The 16670-nt window shown below is 52.7% G+C and overlaps 7 protein-coding genes across 7 annotated transcripts; 3 read left to right on the top strand and 4 right to left on the bottom strand.

Moving 5' to 3' along the window:
- Nucleotides 1-5: 5 nt before the first annotated feature.
- BDP81DRAFT_485716 (uncharacterized protein) lies at nt 6-2120 on the bottom strand (the record flags this gene model as incomplete). Its single annotated transcript, XM_060595171.1, has 4 exons — nt 6-709; nt 763-1409; nt 1459-1878; nt 2089-2120. The coding sequence occupies 4 exons, from the start codon at nt 2118-2120 to the stop codon at nt 6-8; spliced, it is 1803 nt and encodes a 600-aa protein (XP_060438069.1).
- A 1414-nt stretch (nt 2121-3534) lies between these two features.
- On the top strand, nt 3535-3963 carry BDP81DRAFT_400571 (uncharacterized protein; the record flags this gene model as incomplete). Its single annotated transcript, XM_060588706.1, has 2 exons — nt 3535-3679; nt 3734-3963. The coding sequence occupies 2 exons, from the start codon at nt 3535-3537 to the stop codon at nt 3961-3963; spliced, it is 375 nt and encodes a 124-aa protein (XP_060438068.1).
- Nucleotides 3964-4075: 112 nt separating this feature from the next.
- Nucleotides 4076-6364, bottom strand: BDP81DRAFT_335217 (carbamoyl-phosphate synthase subunit L; the record flags this gene model as incomplete). Its single annotated transcript, XM_060585836.1, has 3 exons — nt 4076-4138; nt 4194-4272; nt 4338-6364. 3 exons carry the CDS (start codon nt 6362-6364, stop codon nt 4076-4078), a joined length of 2169 nt encoding a protein of 722 aa, XP_060438067.1.
- A 498-nt stretch (nt 6365-6862) lies between these two features.
- On the top strand, nt 6863-7716 carry BDP81DRAFT_466305 (pyridoxamine 5'-phosphate oxidase; the record flags this gene model as incomplete). Its single annotated transcript, XM_060594379.1, has 3 exons — nt 6863-6973; nt 7076-7250; nt 7310-7716. The coding sequence occupies 3 exons, from the start codon at nt 6863-6865 to the stop codon at nt 7714-7716; spliced, it is 693 nt and encodes a 230-aa protein (XP_060438066.1).
- Nucleotides 7717-9027: 1311 nt separating this feature from the next.
- Nucleotides 9028-10269, bottom strand: BDP81DRAFT_466304 (methyltransferase; the record flags this gene model as incomplete). The annotated part of the gene is made up of 3 exons (XM_060594378.1): nt 9028-9058; nt 9124-9247; nt 9306-10269. 3 exons carry the CDS (start codon nt 10267-10269, stop codon nt 9028-9030), a joined length of 1119 nt encoding a protein of 372 aa, XP_060438065.1.
- Nucleotides 10270-12125: 1856 nt separating this feature from the next.
- BDP81DRAFT_442143 (uncharacterized protein) lies at nt 12126-12873 on the top strand (the record flags this gene model as incomplete). The annotated part of the gene is made up of 1 exon (XM_060591653.1): nt 12126-12873. A coding segment is annotated over exon 1 (472 nt), but the record flags the coding sequence as incomplete, so codon positions are not given.
- An 837-nt stretch (nt 12874-13710) lies between these two features.
- On the bottom strand, nt 13711-15758 carry BDP81DRAFT_155972 (glutamine synthetase). Its single transcript, XM_060581952.1, has 4 exons — nt 15119-15758; nt 14739-15039; nt 13996-14685; nt 13711-13921 (listed from the first exon to the last, which is right to left on the bottom strand). The coding sequence occupies exons 1-4, from the start codon at nt 15546-15548 to the stop codon at nt 13891-13893; spliced, it is 1452 nt and encodes a 483-aa protein (XP_060438063.1). The 5' UTR covers nt 15549-15758; the 3' UTR covers nt 13711-13890.
- Nucleotides 15759-16670: the final 912 nt, after the last annotated feature.

Raw genomic sequence — 16670 nt, 5'->3', positions numbered from 1 at the left:
TGCGTTCAGGACTTTGATCCCGACTCAATGTTTTCCTCTACTTCGAAGCGATATAGAGTAGGCTCAGGCTCGCCTTGCTGACGCATGATATAGTGCTTGAACCACCATGGCAACGCCTCGAACAGTTGATAAGACGCATGTCGCCTGGTAGAAACTGAGAAGACGTCATCCAGTTCTTCAAGAGAGCGCTGCTTTGTCTCTGGAAGGAACAGAAATATGAGAACCAAGCATACTACTCCAAAGACAGAATAAAGTGTGAAAACACCTTGGGGTTTGATTGCCTGGAGAAGTGGCGGGGATGTTTGTGCCACAACGATGGCCCAGAAGTTGTTCGTTGCGACTGCCCAAGCCATGCCGACCTCGCGATGTGATAAAGGGAAGACCTCAGCCGAGTAGACAAACGCAACTGGTCCCTCTCCCGGACCATAAAAGGCGGCGAAGAGATAGATGAACAAGCATATGACACCGAGGTGTGCGGGACTGCTCTGCGGAATGTAGAAGGCCATGCCTGCTGCTAACATAGCCCAGCACATGTTTGGAAAGGTGGCCAACAACAGCGCTCTGCGGCCCCAGCGATCGATGGTCCACAAGGCCGGTATCGCGAAAAGAAACATTGCCATGCCGTATCCCCATGAGGCCAAGAGAGCAATGGTATTACTTGCCCCTGCTTCCTCAAAAAGCGTCGAAGAGTAAAAGGACATGAGATTGACTGCGGCTGTTAGCGGAGTGTCCTCGAACCTTGCGGGGTGTACTTGATCATACCTCCACAGAACTGCTGGGCTGCCATGACGATGCCCGATGCTTGGGTCGCCCGACGGATCCTGGGGATGGTAAACAATTCTAGGCACCTGGCGAAAAAGTTGCTCTTCCCAAGCCCATCAGCCTCTATCAGTTCCTGTTCCTTCTCGACCTGAGCGTTGACGAAGTAAAGGTCCCTAGCGGCGAGCAGATTACTGCCACGCAGTCTCAGGAGTGACTCGTAGGCTTGAATGAACCTGCGCTTCTTCAACAGCCATCGGGGCGATTCGGGTGTAAAGTAGATTCCCAAAAGTAAAGGTACCGCAGGTATCATGGCAGAACCAAGTTGGAGTCTCCATGCGATGTCCCCAAACCCGACCACAGCGAGATTTGCAAGGAAGCCTAGCATGATACCAAAAGCGCTGGAGAGTTGCCACGACATGACCAGAGCTCCACGTATATTAGGTGGTGAGTTTTCGGCCGAGAACACGGGCACGGTGACTTCTTTGAGTCCCATTCCCATGCCGAGAAGGACCCTGCAGACCAAGATCTGTGGCCACGTCTGGCAAAGTGCTTGGCCAACAGGGCCGAGAATGCTGAAGATGGCGCCCAGAAAGATTGCACCTCTTCTCCCGAACCAGTTGTTAACGGGGTCAGAAAGCCAACAAGCGCTACGCATAGTTAGTGAGAAGTTCCAATGTGGGTTAACCAAGGACTTACATGACGCAAATGGCCATGTATGGCGCGCTGTTTATGGCACCAATGATCCAGGAGTTTCTTGCACATGTTCCAGCTATGACACAGGCCTCGCCTTTATCCGCGATGCCAAAAGCTTGAGGGAAAGACAAGTTCGCTCCGTTGGAACCCGTCTGGTCCCAACCCTGGATTGCTGCGCTGACCGAGTTCATAAGAATGGTAAAATAGAGGGCTTTAGGATGCCTCCAGCGATGCTCGATTTCGTTTGTTAGAATGGCTCGGTCATCCTCAGTGAGCTCCGGTATGTCTTCGTAGGCTTTTGGGCTCTGTGCTGCCAACGCCCCCTTTTCGAAGTAGGTGATCTCATTTTGCAGCCCAAGGCCTATGGCGAAGAGTCTTGCATCGATCTTGAGTTGCTCTCGGGGAATGCCTTCAAGGGGGTTTCTTGGCCTGTGAGTCCAACGTGTTAGAAAAAGGGGTAGATGGGGCTGGGCTTCTGGTGCTGGCTGACTCTCCAGTAGCCATCTGGCTTTCACTACGGCGAGGATGGTCATGGTGACCGATTTCGACGGTACTGCCCACTTCCAAGCCGCTCTTGGAACTTGTTCTGTCAATTCGATGCTTGGCAAGGTATGGAGATATGTTGGGACTTACATATCATCTTTTTCGGGGGGTAAAGTGGACATCTTGGTGGCCGGTGATCTGCTTCAGGAATAAGGAATATTAGAGATGGGAGGATTGAAAACAACAGAACGTCTATCTTCCTGACCGAGGGCTGTAAAACGAGTGGGACGGCAGAAGAGCCCCCGTGAAGGAAAACCTGAGGCTTATGAACCTTGAAAGACAAGCTCGGCAAAGGCTATTGTCGTATGTGGATCGCACAAGGTACCAAGCCTTCGAAAAAGGCTTGCCGTGGTCCAAAAGATTGCCGATATTGGCTTAGCTGATCGATGTGGCATGTTTCTAGTTCCTCCACGTCAAGCCCCTCGACGAGGCTCGGCGCGAAGGGCATATTAGTCTGTAGGTTAAGATGTCCCTGGCAGCCGTGTTGAGACCCGTGGTGACAGCCATCAAGAATTGAGAGTCATCGAGAGTGTTTAAGACCTTAAGATGATTGCTTTCTACATCCTATTTCTGATATCAATGGTATTCGCACTTGGCTCGGCCTTGAGAGGACTCTCGGAACCCTGTGTACCTGTCACTTGTGTCTTCCGAACATTAAATAATTACCTCAATATCCTACTTGGGTATGCCGCATGAATATCTGCGGAGTAAGGAAAAACTTACAAAACACCACAAATGCAACCTCTATGGCCATTACCCTCCCTTTCGTTTCGCGATCTATCGATGGCCAGCATCGAGCATTCGAAGCCGTCTTCCAATGCCTACTTTCGTACATGTTCCGGGCTTGACTGTATTTCGCCAATGAATCTAGACCACTTTGATGATGAAAGACGCTTGTAAATCTCGATTCGCATAGGCACCATGGGTACTAGTATTCTTGATATGAAGGAAATCGATAGTTGGGGGGCTTGGGAAGCCATTCCAAGGTCCTCATCAGCGGCCAACACAGCAGTGGCTTAGATGGGCCGAGCTTTCGACTCTACCTACCTTCCGATCCTGGCCTCGGCATCGGCACAAACCCAGACCCATTAAAGTAGTCGGTCGCCCGTTTAATGAATGAATTGCATCTGTCTTAAGATTGTATGAGACGTGAAAGTAAAAAGTTTTAGGTGCTTAGTACTACCGGTTGTCAAGTAAGAACGAATGTGTTGCGAGAAGTTAGAACCGAGGCTCTCACAGCGTTAGTTCTCGTCTCGACTTTCCTTCCCAGTCGGCGTCGAGAGGTGGAGACACTTCACCGTGCGACCCATCGTCTCGCCCCGTCTCAAGGGCGCATAATATGCCAAGACATGCTTGACGCTTCACGCCAAAGATAAGTCAGGTAAAGCACTGCAATTGGAGAATTTAGATAAAAGAGCAATAGGCACACATATTTAGTATTTTAATCCAACTCATCGCTTCCAATCAGTCAATCAGTGCACTGGTACAAGCTGCAACATCAAGTTTAACGCCCGACACACAACATCGACCGAAATCATGGTTCAGATCAAAGCTTTCGAGGTAGAAGAGTGGATGGATCGTCTGGAGACAACGCCAGGTGCTCTCAACATTGCCGAAACATGCTGCGAGTCTGTATCAATCAAGGAGTTGACAGAGTTGTCGAGCGACAAGTCGGCTGCCGGTCCCCTCGACATCGCAACTCGACGAATGACCTAAGGCGCAATTTACGGATCAGAGAAGACGCGCCAGCAGATCGCCAACTTATACGAGAACGACATCTCGGGCTCACTTCCTAATGATCAAGTCATCATTACGCAGGGAGCTATTGTCGCCAACTTCCTCACTCTGTACACGCTCGTCGGCGCGAATGACCATGTCATCTGTGTACACCCCACCTACCAACAGCTGTACGAAGTCCCCAAGAGCTTGGGCGCTGAAGTGAGCCTTTGGAAATTGAGTCAATAAAGAACGTGGCACGAGTGAGTTCTTCAATAAAAGCGAGTCGTTAATCTAAGCCTAGTCGCTGTACAAACCTCAGACCATTATTCTTTTCTCATGCCAATCGAGCACCGCCCGCTCATGAATCTTCCGTAGCTTCTTCCTCAAATTGTACCAAGACTGTTCCGGCTTTGCAAATATCCTAAGGATGGTGTCAGTGAAAGCGCTTGCAATTGTGAAAGAATAGGACTACTCACGCCTTCCTTATGCGCCAGCTTCTTTACCACGCCATTCTGGGGCGACCGGATAACTGTCTCCATCTTCATAGACTCGATACTATGTGTTCAAGTCAGCCACTAGAACCATCATTTGACAACGGTCTTGGATAGGGTGGCACTCACACAACCAACGGAGCTCCCTTGGCCACCGTTTGCCCTTCCTCCACCTCATTCTTCAGAATCTTGCAAGGCATCGGTGCCACGACGGACGCGGTGACCTCTTTCAAACCGAGGGCCTTCTCAAACCAGCTTGGCGGCAGAAGGGAGAGCTCGGTCTTGATGCCATGTTGGAACACAGCAATCTTGGTGTCCTGCTCATTCTGCGCATTCTGCACGACCGTCGACTCCAATCTCTCGCTGGAGAAGAACGTTGTGAGTGCGTTTGTTGACGAAGACTTCGATTGGAATTTGCTGATGAGGTTCTCGAAAACATGGGGTGACTGCTCTCCCTTCCTTGTTACACGCGCATCGAAAAGCTGATGGGACTTTTGTGTGATGCTGACTTCCACAACTTCTCCTTCTTGCTCACTGTACAAGTCGAGCACCTTGAAGGCAAACTTGCGCTCGCTGAGGGTGCTGGCCTCACCAAAGCCTAAGCTACCTCCGTGGGGAGCAGCGTGTGATAGTTGGGGAGACAATGAACTGAGAGCAGCCTGGACAAAGACCTCGTCTTGGATTGGCCGCGGCTTGAAGAGTTCATCTCTCCACTTATCGATAAAGCCCGTCTCGACATCGCCCTCGATGAATGCTGGAGACCGGCACAAACGTTTCAGGAACTCGATGTTGGTGCTGAGACCAACGACTTCGTACTCGCGGAGAGCCAGTTCTAGCCTGCGGATAGCAGTCTCTCTATCCTTGCCGCGAACAATCAACTTGGCAATCATGCCATCGTAGGCTTCCGAGACAGTGTCACCCTGGATAAAGCCAGCGTCGATGCGGATGTCCTCGTTCGTCTTGGGCGTGGTAAGGTGAATCAGCTTGCCGGAATCAGGCATGAACCCCTTCTCCGGATTTTCGGCATAGATACGAGCCTCAATGGCTGCGCCATGCTGCTTGATATTCTCCACGATCTCTTCCTGCGTCATAGGTAGCTTCTCTCCAGCCGCAACACGGAATTGCCATTCGACAAGGTCGGTGCCGGTAACCATCTCACTAACGGGATGCTCGACTTGTAACCGGGTGTTCATCTCCATGAAGTAGAAGTCGCCAGTGTCCTTGTCCAGAATGAACTCAACAGTGCCAGCGCCAACGTAGTTGACAGCCAGAGCAGCCTTCCTGGCCTTCTCCCAAAGATCAAGACGAGTTTCCTCGTCCAAGTCAGGCGCTGGAGACTCCTCAAGGATCTTTTGGTGTCGCCTCTGGACACTGCAATCACGCTCGCCTAGGGCAACGCAATTGCCCAGCTTATCCGCAAAGACCTGCACCTCAACATGACGAGGGCGCACAATATACTTCTCCACCAACATGACCTCTCCACCCTCGCCAAAGGAAGCGCGAGCTTCGGCACGAGCACTGCCAAGCTGGGCAGCAAACTCGTCCTCGGTCATGACGATGCGCATGCCCTTTCCGCCACCACCTTTGACACTCTTTAGCAACACTGGGAATTTGATATTCTTCGCGTGTTCCAATAGTTGTACCTCCCCTTGATCTGAACCATGATATCCTGGAACGCATGGCACGCCGGCATCCGTCATGATGATCTTGCTTCGCGCCTTGTCTCCCATATCGGTCATTGCCTGCGCCGGAGGTCCAACGAAGACAATGCCCTCCTTTTCGCACCTCTCGGCAAATCGGGAGTTCTCAGACAAGAAGCCATAACCGGGATGGAGGGCTTGTATGCCGTGTTTCTTGGCTAGGGAGATGATGCGTTCGCCGTCCAGGTACGCTCTTGCGTCGCCTAGGTTCAAGGAGTGCGGGGAGCACGCGGCGTGCTGGCTGTTGCTGTCGGGGTCCGTGTAGATGGTTGTCGTCTTGATTCCTAACCTGTCTGCGGTCTTGTGAATTCGGAGCGCGATCTCGCCGCGGTTGGCAATAAGAAGAGAGGTGATAGGTATGATTTGGCTTGAAGCCGGCACCGTCTGGCCTGCGGCAGTGGAGAGGAGCCGAGGGAGGGGTCGGACGAGCCGGTGCTTCGCTTTCATGGAACGCATGTTGGATGATTGAAGCTTTGTGACGTGGATTTCAAGCCTGGGATATCAATTGAACGTACAAAGGGAGAAGGAGAAGAAAGCAAAGTTGATTACAGAGGAGGAAAGCGCAGAGCTCAATGCGAATGCCCCAGGTAACCCGAGGTCTCAAAGGAGCTTCGGCTTGTTGCGCTCGATCATCTTGGAATGAGCGGTGCCGACAATAGCCGTGGGCGCTGAAAGCCGGTGAAAGGCGACCCCGGATTTCAGGCGGGACGTGCTGGACTTCCCCAAAGCTGCCTTAGGTAAGGTAGCTGGTGATAAGATTAGAAGACGAGTTCCTCGACGTCATTCCTCGATAACATGGAAGGTCCGTTGGCTTTGCCCCGCATTAGTCAGCGTGGGCTGGGACTTTGCGCCCATCTTTCCTCTCCAGCCCGGCCGATCCAGACAAGGCTCGTTCGGAGAAGCTCACGATACGTTACCCAACACCTTCACATCCGTAAAAACAGCTTCACCAAAATGGATCAACAGGTCCCCCTCAACTATGAGGCTTCGGCCGGCGAGACCAATAAGCAAGTTACGGCAACTCTTCCCCAAGAGGTCGTACAATGCCTGGAGAATGCGCGATTCGTAAGCTCTTAGCTCTTCTGCCCACCTCGATCAAGCTTTGCGGCGGCTCTATACCACAGCAGCAATGTAGACATATGGCTGACGAGACTGCCGGTTCGATAGCTTCACCTCGCGACATGCACCGATAACACGCCGAACGTCTCCCTCATGAACTACACCTACCTCCCATCCTCGAACCACTCAACCGGCCCCGTTATTGTCATGACCACGAACCCCGCCTCAAGAAAAACACAAAACCTTCTTTCGAACCCCAATGTCTCTCTATTGGTGCATGATTGTATGTTATAGATCTATCGTGGTAGCGGCTTTGCAAAGTTTGCTGACGGCTTCATTTAGGGTCTTCTCACAGACCGCCAACTTCTGGCCGACGACCTTCCGGCGGCAGTCCCGGCCCCGAGCACCGGTCTAGCCTCGCATCCCTCCTATTGAATCTCAACACCGCGGCGGTCTCTAGTATTAGTGCAACAATCAACGGCACCGCCAGATTGGTTTACAATGGTTCGGACGAGGAGAAGTTCTACCGCGAGGCACACCTGGAAAACAACACATTTGACGAAGGCCAGAGCTTCAACCCAAGCGTTCAGGCCGAGGATGGTGGCAGGGGATGCTTTGTCGCGGGTGAGGAAGTACGAGTCATCGTGGTCAAGATCAAGGACGTCAGGATCAGTGATTGGAAGGGTGCAGTGCGGGATTACGTGCTGACAGAGGAGACTGCCGCTCCCCAGCTCAACGGCGTAAGGTAGGATGACTTGGAATTCAAGAAATATGACAATTGATGTCTGAGCCACGTATTAACGAGTTGAAGACCTCATGCAAGATAAAAAGGCGGGCGTATCATGGATTGAACCGACGAGAGGCCTCCCTCGTCAAAGGCTCTATGGCCGTGTTCTTGCTTTGAGACATCTACGCTGCTATTGCTATGCCACGTAAGTCCAAATGTTATACGCCCGGCTGCGAATGGAACAAGGATCCCAAAAGAAGCATCCAAAATGATGCCTAATGGATGGGCAGTGATCAGCGTTTAGACTCGATTTAGAGTCTATTTAGACTCATGGACTGGCATGAGGCTTACACTTACCTAGTAGAAGTAGGCAGGGCACGATTCGACACCCGAGCCGATACTTTATAGTTCCAGTCATTAAGCCTCTTTTAGTGTAGGATTCTACTTACTGACGTCCATCTGAGGGACTGGTATCCAACGCTTAGAGGTGACTTGTCAATCAGACCGGCGATGAAAGTTTGCGCAACATGGTGTGTGATCATCGGAATACTACTTTCCTGTCTGTATTAGTAGTGTGACAGCTGGTTGACGCATTGTTCGACGATACCACATCAGCAAGTACTTTACCATACTGCGTACAGCAGAGCATTTCCCTCAAGATGCCTGGGCAGAAAAGACAAGGATACAATAGGAAAAGTAGCGTTGGGCATCGGGCGAACTGAGGGGGTCTAGGCATGTTGGACCACCAACCTTGCAGCGCGTAGGCTAGCTGCAGCGGCAGGCAGAGTGAAACATTCAGGGATCAAGGCCTCTCGGGAGTTTCTGTAGCGGGTTTGGAGCTCGGCACATTTTGTTTTGAGCCAAGTCGATCTCTTTAAGCATAGCGTGTGTGTGTGCCTGTCCAGTCAGGACCGGGTTTAGGGGGGCGACACGGATAAAGGCGAAATGGAGGCTGATCGGAAGTTTTGGGGGGGTTGCACAGGTTTAGAGTGCATATTTAGACTCGACATGAGCCACCGCCGGTTGGCACCGAGGAAAGCCCGAGTCTTTGACTCGGGTCCGCTGTGGCCGATCAAGGGATCACATCGGCAGATAACCGACCGACCGCGGGGTCGGTCAAATCCCGCGGGGGTGTGGTAGTTCATGCCGGCATCGAAGTGTGAATAGATCGTTGCTGAGAGGACTGTGGGATTGTTCAAACATTTCTGCGGTAAGACAAGTCTTACTCCAGGATTCCAAGTGATGTGAGTTCATTAGGTATGTATTTCTATTGGTATGATCCTGCCCATGTAGACTGGGTATCTATAGAAAGAATCGAATGTGTCAAGCTTCATCACAAAGGCTTCCTTGCCGTGACAAATGATCTATTGAATGAGAGTCAGTCAGCTGTTTCCCGGTCAGGCTACAATCTTGCTTTGGAGAAACCTACACTTTGCCATACGCCTCGTTTGCGGTATCGCGCGACTCCTTGTGGACTCTCTTCAGGAGACTCCGGGTATCGTTTTCATCCCAACCCCCTTTGGCAAATACAGCCAACGAGTAGTTCTCCAAGCCTGGTGAAATGTTAGTCAACTGAGATGGACTCGTCAAAAGTGCGGACCATGACCATACCGTATTCTAGCATATGAGCAAACTGTGCCCCCTTTCTGACCATCTTCTCATCATGTCCCACAGCCTGTATGGGAACCAGATCCGACCAGCGCGCAACCTTTTCAAACCCAACATCGGAAAACAGGGCAGGGATCTTTGGTGTTGGGTCAAAGTCGACGCCTGCAATCTTGGCCATTTCCGAGAACCGCACTTCGAACTCGCGACATGCCGTCATCTCGCCGTGATCCTTCTCCTCAACCGTGGGAGCAGCGGGCTCATCCCCGCTGCTGTCAATCAGGTCAAAGTACCTCGTCCTCACTTCGGCGAACTCAATCTGTCCGCCGGGCTTGAGGTGCTCGTACGCCTGCCTGAAAAGCGCCTTCCAGTCCGAGACGCCCCCGCCGACGATGTTTCGCATGTGCACAAAGTCCAAGCTATCCTTCTCCCGAGCCCAGTCCTGGGTTGCGTCTTCGACTTCAAAGGCAACGTTGGCCGGCACGGTCGTGGGCAAGAGTGCGGCTGAGATGTCGACGCCCATGATTTTGGCCAGGGGGTACTGCTCGCCCATTTCGACGGCCCAGTTGCCGGTGCCGGAACCGATGTCGAGAATGTTGAGAGGCCTATCCTTGGGGAGCTTCGCCGCTGTCAAACCACCTTCGAGGCACAGCTTGAAAAGCTGGTGCTGAATTTCTAGACGAGCGCGCTCGGATTCGTCGTTGGGCATTAGGAATACACCGGAACCGTGGTATGTGTGACCATAAGCGCGGATGGGCGGGAGCTCGTCGACAGATACGGAGCTGAAATCAGACCCTTCATCTGAACCGTCCTCATCATCGTCGTCGGCATCTTGAGCATTGTCTGTTCGTGACGGCCTCCTCCGGTCCCTGTGGTCCGTCCGGTTTCTTGTGGCACCGGCACCCTCGCCCCTACGTCCGTCGCCATCGCCGATGCCGGGGTCGCCAACGGCGTCAACGTCCTCACCCATTTCGTCGAGCTGGAAAAGAAAAAAATCCGTTGAAAATCTGATACTAGAATTTTCTACTTGCGCCAGCTGATGGAAGACGTCGTTCTCTATCGTGTCTTCACGTTTGCAAAGAAGCTTCTGTCGTCTGTCACTCTCATGGAGCGATTCGCTGCACGGTTGTTGTCTTTGCTCGCGAGATTTCTCAAATGGGGACTCGGTCGTGGGCCCGGCCTCCTCGGGTGTAATATGGCCACACGTGGGATGGCTAATAAAAATTCCCCAAAGAAGAATAGGAGGGAACGCAAGAGATGATGGATGAAATACCCAGGCCAATATCAGCGCGGGGAAGGTGGGTTACGCACAGAGTATCAGGACGGATACATCAAGTGGTTTTGCCGTCGAGGGTTGGCTGATGTCTTTGTATTCACCCCCTTGACAACCGATGAGGTAGGTAGTCAATGAAAGATCACTAGGAACCAAAGACAAGGGGAGCCCGTTGGCCTCTTCAGTGTTGACAAAGGAAGATGGCAGAACAAAGGGGACGAGGACTACGCAATGCACAAGACCAGACGGGAAAGGCTAATTTGAAAGGGGGGAGAGAGGGCCTGATGAGGGAAATGGACATTTACCGCGGGATGCTTCAGGAACTTGACTTGGACAGGATTCGATGGATGGAACCTCCACGCATTGTACATCCTTTTTTCCTTTTCTCTCTCTTCCTTCCCCTTGCTCCTCTGCCAGGACCTGACGCCATCAAATCACACTTGGCTTCTGATCGGAGCACTTGTCCGTAAGGAGTCACTGGCTAGAGAGGAGACAGCATGGGAAGTGCGGGAGGCGATCGATGGCGGGCCATGGAGCATGGGAGAGAGAGCATGGAATGTGTGTGCCACCCAGGACTTGGTGAAAACCATGGAGAATTCGAAAACGAGAGAGAAAAAAATAAATTCGAGCCATTGGAAACACCCCTCCCTCTTCTCCCCCGACCAAAGATGTGCATGCATGCAGAGAGGGACCAGAAAACAACGGGGCGGCTGGGCTGTGGCTGGCAAGTTGCATTTACTCTTTGCGGCAAGCCATCTCAACTTCTCAAAACTAAGGTAACCTGCCCTACCCTGTGCCTAGGTATTCACACGGGCAGGGCCTGAGCTTGCCTGCAGTTGTACGGATAATAATGCCAGGATTAGACAATAAGACAGGGTAGTAATGGCACTTGAGCTTGGAGCACGGGTATGATTTTCAGGGCAAGGGAACACTTGCGAAAACAACGGCCAAAGAGAAACGCAAATCAAGCCAAATCCCGGTACAAGACACTGGGCTTACGACAGCAATGTTTCTTTAGGATACCTCAAACTTCATATTCTCTCTAGCTCCCGTATCTTACGCGCAAAGGTGTCGATTTGACGACTCAGTATTCTTATCCGCACAAGACATCCTGAGTCGGATAGTCACCTTGTTCTTGTGGTAATTCCCACTTCACTCGTATTTCTCGTCTCCTCTTCTGTACGGTGTAAAAATAGTTACAAACATCTCTCGTCCACTCGAAGCCGTGCCGTCTGGTATACCAAGATGCGGCACGCCTCCGAACTACCTTGTTCGGATGTTCCAGGGTCACCCGGAGCCAAGCTCAACCTGGCATTCTCTTCACGACCTCGGCCACTGATGTCTTACCTTGGGAGTACTGTGGTGTGAAGTACCTACACCATTCAGAAGGAGCTGCCTAGTCAAAGCACGTCTCAATACGTCTCCCAAGGACCGGAATGCCACCCCAACAGTGAAGGTCTAGAATGGTCCTGGCGGGATGCAACGCTGGCCGGCAGGATGCTTTCTTCAAGGGCGCTTGCTCGCTCCTTTCCAGAAAGACTCGATTACCAACGTGGTAGACATGGCGGTTGATAGGACTCAGAACGGTGAGCGGCATCGGGTGCGATTCCTCGCCAGCCCTCAAGTTCCACCACAAAGATCGCTGGTGCCCTGTCGTAGTTCTGCAGGAAGCCCGGCCCGAAGCGGCGGACCAACCGCGAAGAGAGAGACCATTGTGATGACCGTTTCTTTGTCACTTACCAGCTTACCCACCACCCTCCAGCGGACATCTCCCGATGGCAAAAAGGGCCTGCCAAACTGTCCCAACTACATACTTGAACACTCTCGCTGCCCACCAAAGCCACGAGGGAGGGCAAGGCAAGGGGGCATGGGGCCATGGTCGACTTGCCTTCCTTGGGAGCTCCAACCGCCCAGGGTGCCACGCAGTGTTTGCCTGTCAAACGGAGCTAACGGCGTGGCAATCATGTACGCTAGTCTCTGCGGATACACCAGAAGCCAGCCCGCTGCCCCATTATCTGTGGTGGTTTACATGAAGTAACGCTGCTCTTCCCTTCCCTTCCTTCCAGAAGGCTAGAAGCCCAGCCCAGCTCGGCACATGGATCATGGAATTTGATAATTGGCGAAATGAAAAATGGGTTCATCGATGCGGTGAGGCAAGGCAAGCCAATAGCTCGGGGACTATCCGTATCTAGCATCAAGATCCGGATTCTCTCTGGTTATCAATATATCAGCTCCTTCTAACGTACTTGACGTCAATGGCAATATCTTGATGAGATTGTACTTGTGAGGGAACCCCGGTACCTCTTGCTTGTTGGTTTGGGAGCTTTTATTCCCTCAAAATGGAATTCAGTCCTTGGCATCTCGTGTTTCGTGAAGTTTTCTATCGTTTCTTTGCTAGGCCCACCGTCAACGCTGCCCACAAAGGCCGTCTTTCCCACCTTAGCAGTCGTCGGCCTTTCATGAATGCAGGATAAGAGGACCTTGCAGAGTGCAGCCAGACAATGGTCGGACACCGAGGTTGAACCCGCATCGGAGCTTCCGGTTGTTGCTGCAGCATCCCCTCTATTGCATCGCCCCCGAAAGGAGAGGAGAGGGGCAGCGCTGCGGCGGCGCGACCAACAAACTTGAACCTCTCTTGACTCACGTCTCCAACTTGTCACGGGCGGCGAACTTGACCGACATGAGGCCTCAACTCAGCCATCGCGGGCCAATGAAAGGAGTGTGACCACTTGGAGCAGCCGACCGGCACATCACATTTTTTGCATGTATTACCTAGTTGTGAGGCACTTCGGCACGCCGCGCGGAGGCAATGGGTCTCATCATAAGCTTCCGGCGCTCCCCCATCCAGGATTGGATCAGTGGTTCGCTCGCTCGTAACGGTCATGCAACGGCGCACCGAGTTGTCACAAAAGGCGCATCTTATACCACCAATCAAGCTCACTTCCATGTCATCCCTCATTCTGCACGGTAAAAACCTTTCTCAAACATGTCTTCACTGGCCAGTATGAATTGGCCAAATAGCCGCGGCTGACGCTGCGCCATACGTGTATCGATATGTCGGCATTTGAAGAGGGTATCTAGATAGGGTACCTTTGAACAGCGCCGGGCAAGGTAGGTAAGGATGCGAAGCCAAGGCATGGGAAGTGGAGAGGTCAGGCCTAACCCCCCGTTCCTCTCGTGAGATGGGCAAGGGCTCCAACGAGCTCCATAGTCGCGTGGCTTGACGTCTTTCCCGGACTGATCCGATATGGAATGAAAATATCTTAAAAATCCAAGCAAGTAGCAGTAAAAGAACACGCTCCGCCAAACTCCGGACCACTAGACCGTTTCGATGTACCGTTTTACCTCCCTGTGTAGATGCTTTGTTAGCCATGCTTATCACCGCCATCGCCATCATATGTTACTCCAAGGGTTAATACATACCAATCTGTCACGGCCTCGTCCCAGACCCGAATCTCGTGGTCCCTTGTTCCACCAAAGTGATCGACAAAGTCGTCCCCGAATACTTCTCTTGCAATGCTTTCTTTGCGCATGAAACGATCGTTTGCTTCACGCAGACTCTTTGCGAGCCTCACGCCCTTGTCAGCTTTGCCGCCAACATCCTCGCCCTTGCCCAAGGGCGGGACGGGGATCTCGAGCTTCTTCTCTACACCTCGCCATCCGAGAGCAAGAATTGCTGCCAGAACGAAGAAAGGGTTGGTGTCTGCGCCGGGGACACGAACTTCAAATCGCGTTGCGCCAGGCTTTGACGTTGGCGGGGCGATGAGGCGAATTGATGCTGCTCTGTGTTCCAAGCCCCATGATACTGTCACCGGCGCCCAAAAGTTCTCGACAAGGCGTTTGTAGGAGTTGACTGTGGGTGCCAACATTGTCATGACATCTGGGAGGCCTTCCAGCAAGCCGGCCAGGAAATGCCGACCCAGGTCTGAGAGATTGGCGACATCGGGGTATGGCGCGTTCTCATCCTTTGTCTCTCGAGCGAACAGGTTCTTGCCATCCTTATCGACAATGGAAACGTGCATGTGTCCGCTGTTTCCAGGCAAGCCCTGCTTTGGCTTCGCCATGAAGCACGGCGTGATGCCGTATTTCGTTGCGACCGACTTGACAACGTACCTGCAACAAACGCGGTCAGTAAGATGCCATCCAAAACATATTGGCCAACGTACTTGAATAAGCTGGCTCTGTCGGCCATCTGTCCAATTTCTCCAAACTCAAGTGCTGCCTCAAAGACACCAGGGCCACTCTCCGTATGCCAGCCCTCAATGTCACACTTGAATTGAGAACAAGTCTCGAAAATGTCATAGAAGTAGTCCTTGTTGTGCACCGTTCGTGTCAAGCTGTAGCCAAACATGCCCTCTGTAAGGGACGGCAGAGCTTGTGGGGGGTTCTCTTGCAGGTATCCGGCGGTTGAGCTCGTGGACTCGGCGGAGCGGGTAGGCGCCTTGAATTGGTAGAACTCGTACTCGGCTGTCAGTGAGAACGCGCGGTTAGCTTGGTGTTTCTCGACGAGAATGAGGGCGTTGACGGGACCCATTCGCAAACTGACCTCCTGCCATGGCACCGTAGCCCTTGGCTTGCAATTTAGCCAGAGCATTCTTCAGCAGACCACGAGGGCATGCGCAAATAGGCTCCTGGGTGTCCGGGTCGAAGAAGCTGACCAAGAAAAAAGGCACATTATCTTCCCAGGGGATGCGGCGGAAACTGGAGAGATCGGGAATGGCAATCAGATCGTGGTAGCCGTTCTCGGCATTGCTGATCTTCAGCTCCTTGATGTATGTCATGTCGTGCATATCCCAGCCAAAGATGACAGAACAGAAGCCAAAGCCTGATTTGGCGACGGACAGAAACTTATTCTTGGACACCAGCTTTCCTCGGAGCATGCCGTCGACATCGATGCCGGCAAGCTTGACCTTGTTATCATTCTTGAGAAGCTCGGGTAGCGACTCGATAGTCACGGCTTCGTTGGACGACGCCATTGTGTATTAAGGTGGAATGGGTAAAAGAGCGCGCGTGTAACGAAGCTATCAATTGACTTTGGGATGGCGACGGATGGGACGAAAGCTCGCGGCTTGGAGTTGGAGTTGGAGGTGTGGTAGTAGCAAAGTCTGTCGTGGTAGAAAGACGGGAGGAAGCGTCTGCTACTTTCTATGTGCGTACGAGCTGATAAATGAAGATGTCTAGAAGTAGGATGCGGTAGAGGAGAGGGAGGGAGGCTCAGGAGAGCGCGCAAGAGACACGAGAAGCAGACCGAGGCGGAACAAGATCGTGGGTCCTGAGCGAGACGAGAGACTGAAGACGGAGGGACTTGAGGGACTTGAGGTCGGGATCTTGAGGGAACGCGGAAAGACGTGGAGAGCCAGCGGTACGGAGCAATTATCGTATCTTTGGAGAGGTATGTTATCCGTGGGAATGTACTTTACGGAGTGAGCGAGCACTGAGCAGCAGGAGGACGACTCGCGCCGCTGCACACTGCCCGCGCACCCCCCGGATGTTTACTCCCATAGATCGGAAGGTATCTGGCCATAGAAAGGTAGGTGGGTAGGTAGGTACCTTGACTGGTCCCAAGGTTCCCTCGTCTGCGGCAACTGGTGTGGATTGTCCCGCCGATAAGGGAGCGCGCGGCCAATGGAATTGGGGATTTGGGGGAGCTGGGGAAGCCGAGTGACGCTAACAACCTGGAAGTAACCTTGCCATGCCTCGCACTTGCCCTTGATTGCGGTTTACGCTTTACCTAAACATCGCTTCCAACAAGTGAGCAATGACATCGTCCCGGAGCGCCAATCTGTTTACTCAAGGCAGCATGTCACCTGCGTTGCATCCTGGTCCGGGCATGTTGAGTATGGAAGGTAAGGTATCGAGCCGCGTGAGCTGCTTCCCGTTCTGTTCCATGTTGTCTTGTTTCTTGGCAATCGACACCTGCTTCCCTTCCCGCCTGCCTCTCGGTTCGACGCGGGGAAAATCATTCGCAGGTGAGCGGCACCCAGCGGCACAGAGCGAGGAAGGAGGGGAGGGACGGTGACTTTCCAGGTGCGTCATTGCGACAGTCACGCACAGACCTAGCTGGCTAGACCGCGGTACGTCCCTCTGCCTCCTGCCGA

The sequence above is a fragment of the Colletotrichum phormii genome, assembly GCF_030913505.1.
Source record: "Colletotrichum phormii strain CBS 102054 chromosome Unknown BDP81scaffold_39, whole genome shotgun sequence".
Classification (NCBI taxonomy): Eukaryota; Fungi; Ascomycota; class Sordariomycetes; order Glomerellales; family Glomerellaceae; genus Colletotrichum; species Colletotrichum phormii.
Note: the sequence above shows the minus strand (reverse complement) of the source record. Positions and strands in the feature narration are given on the sequence as shown.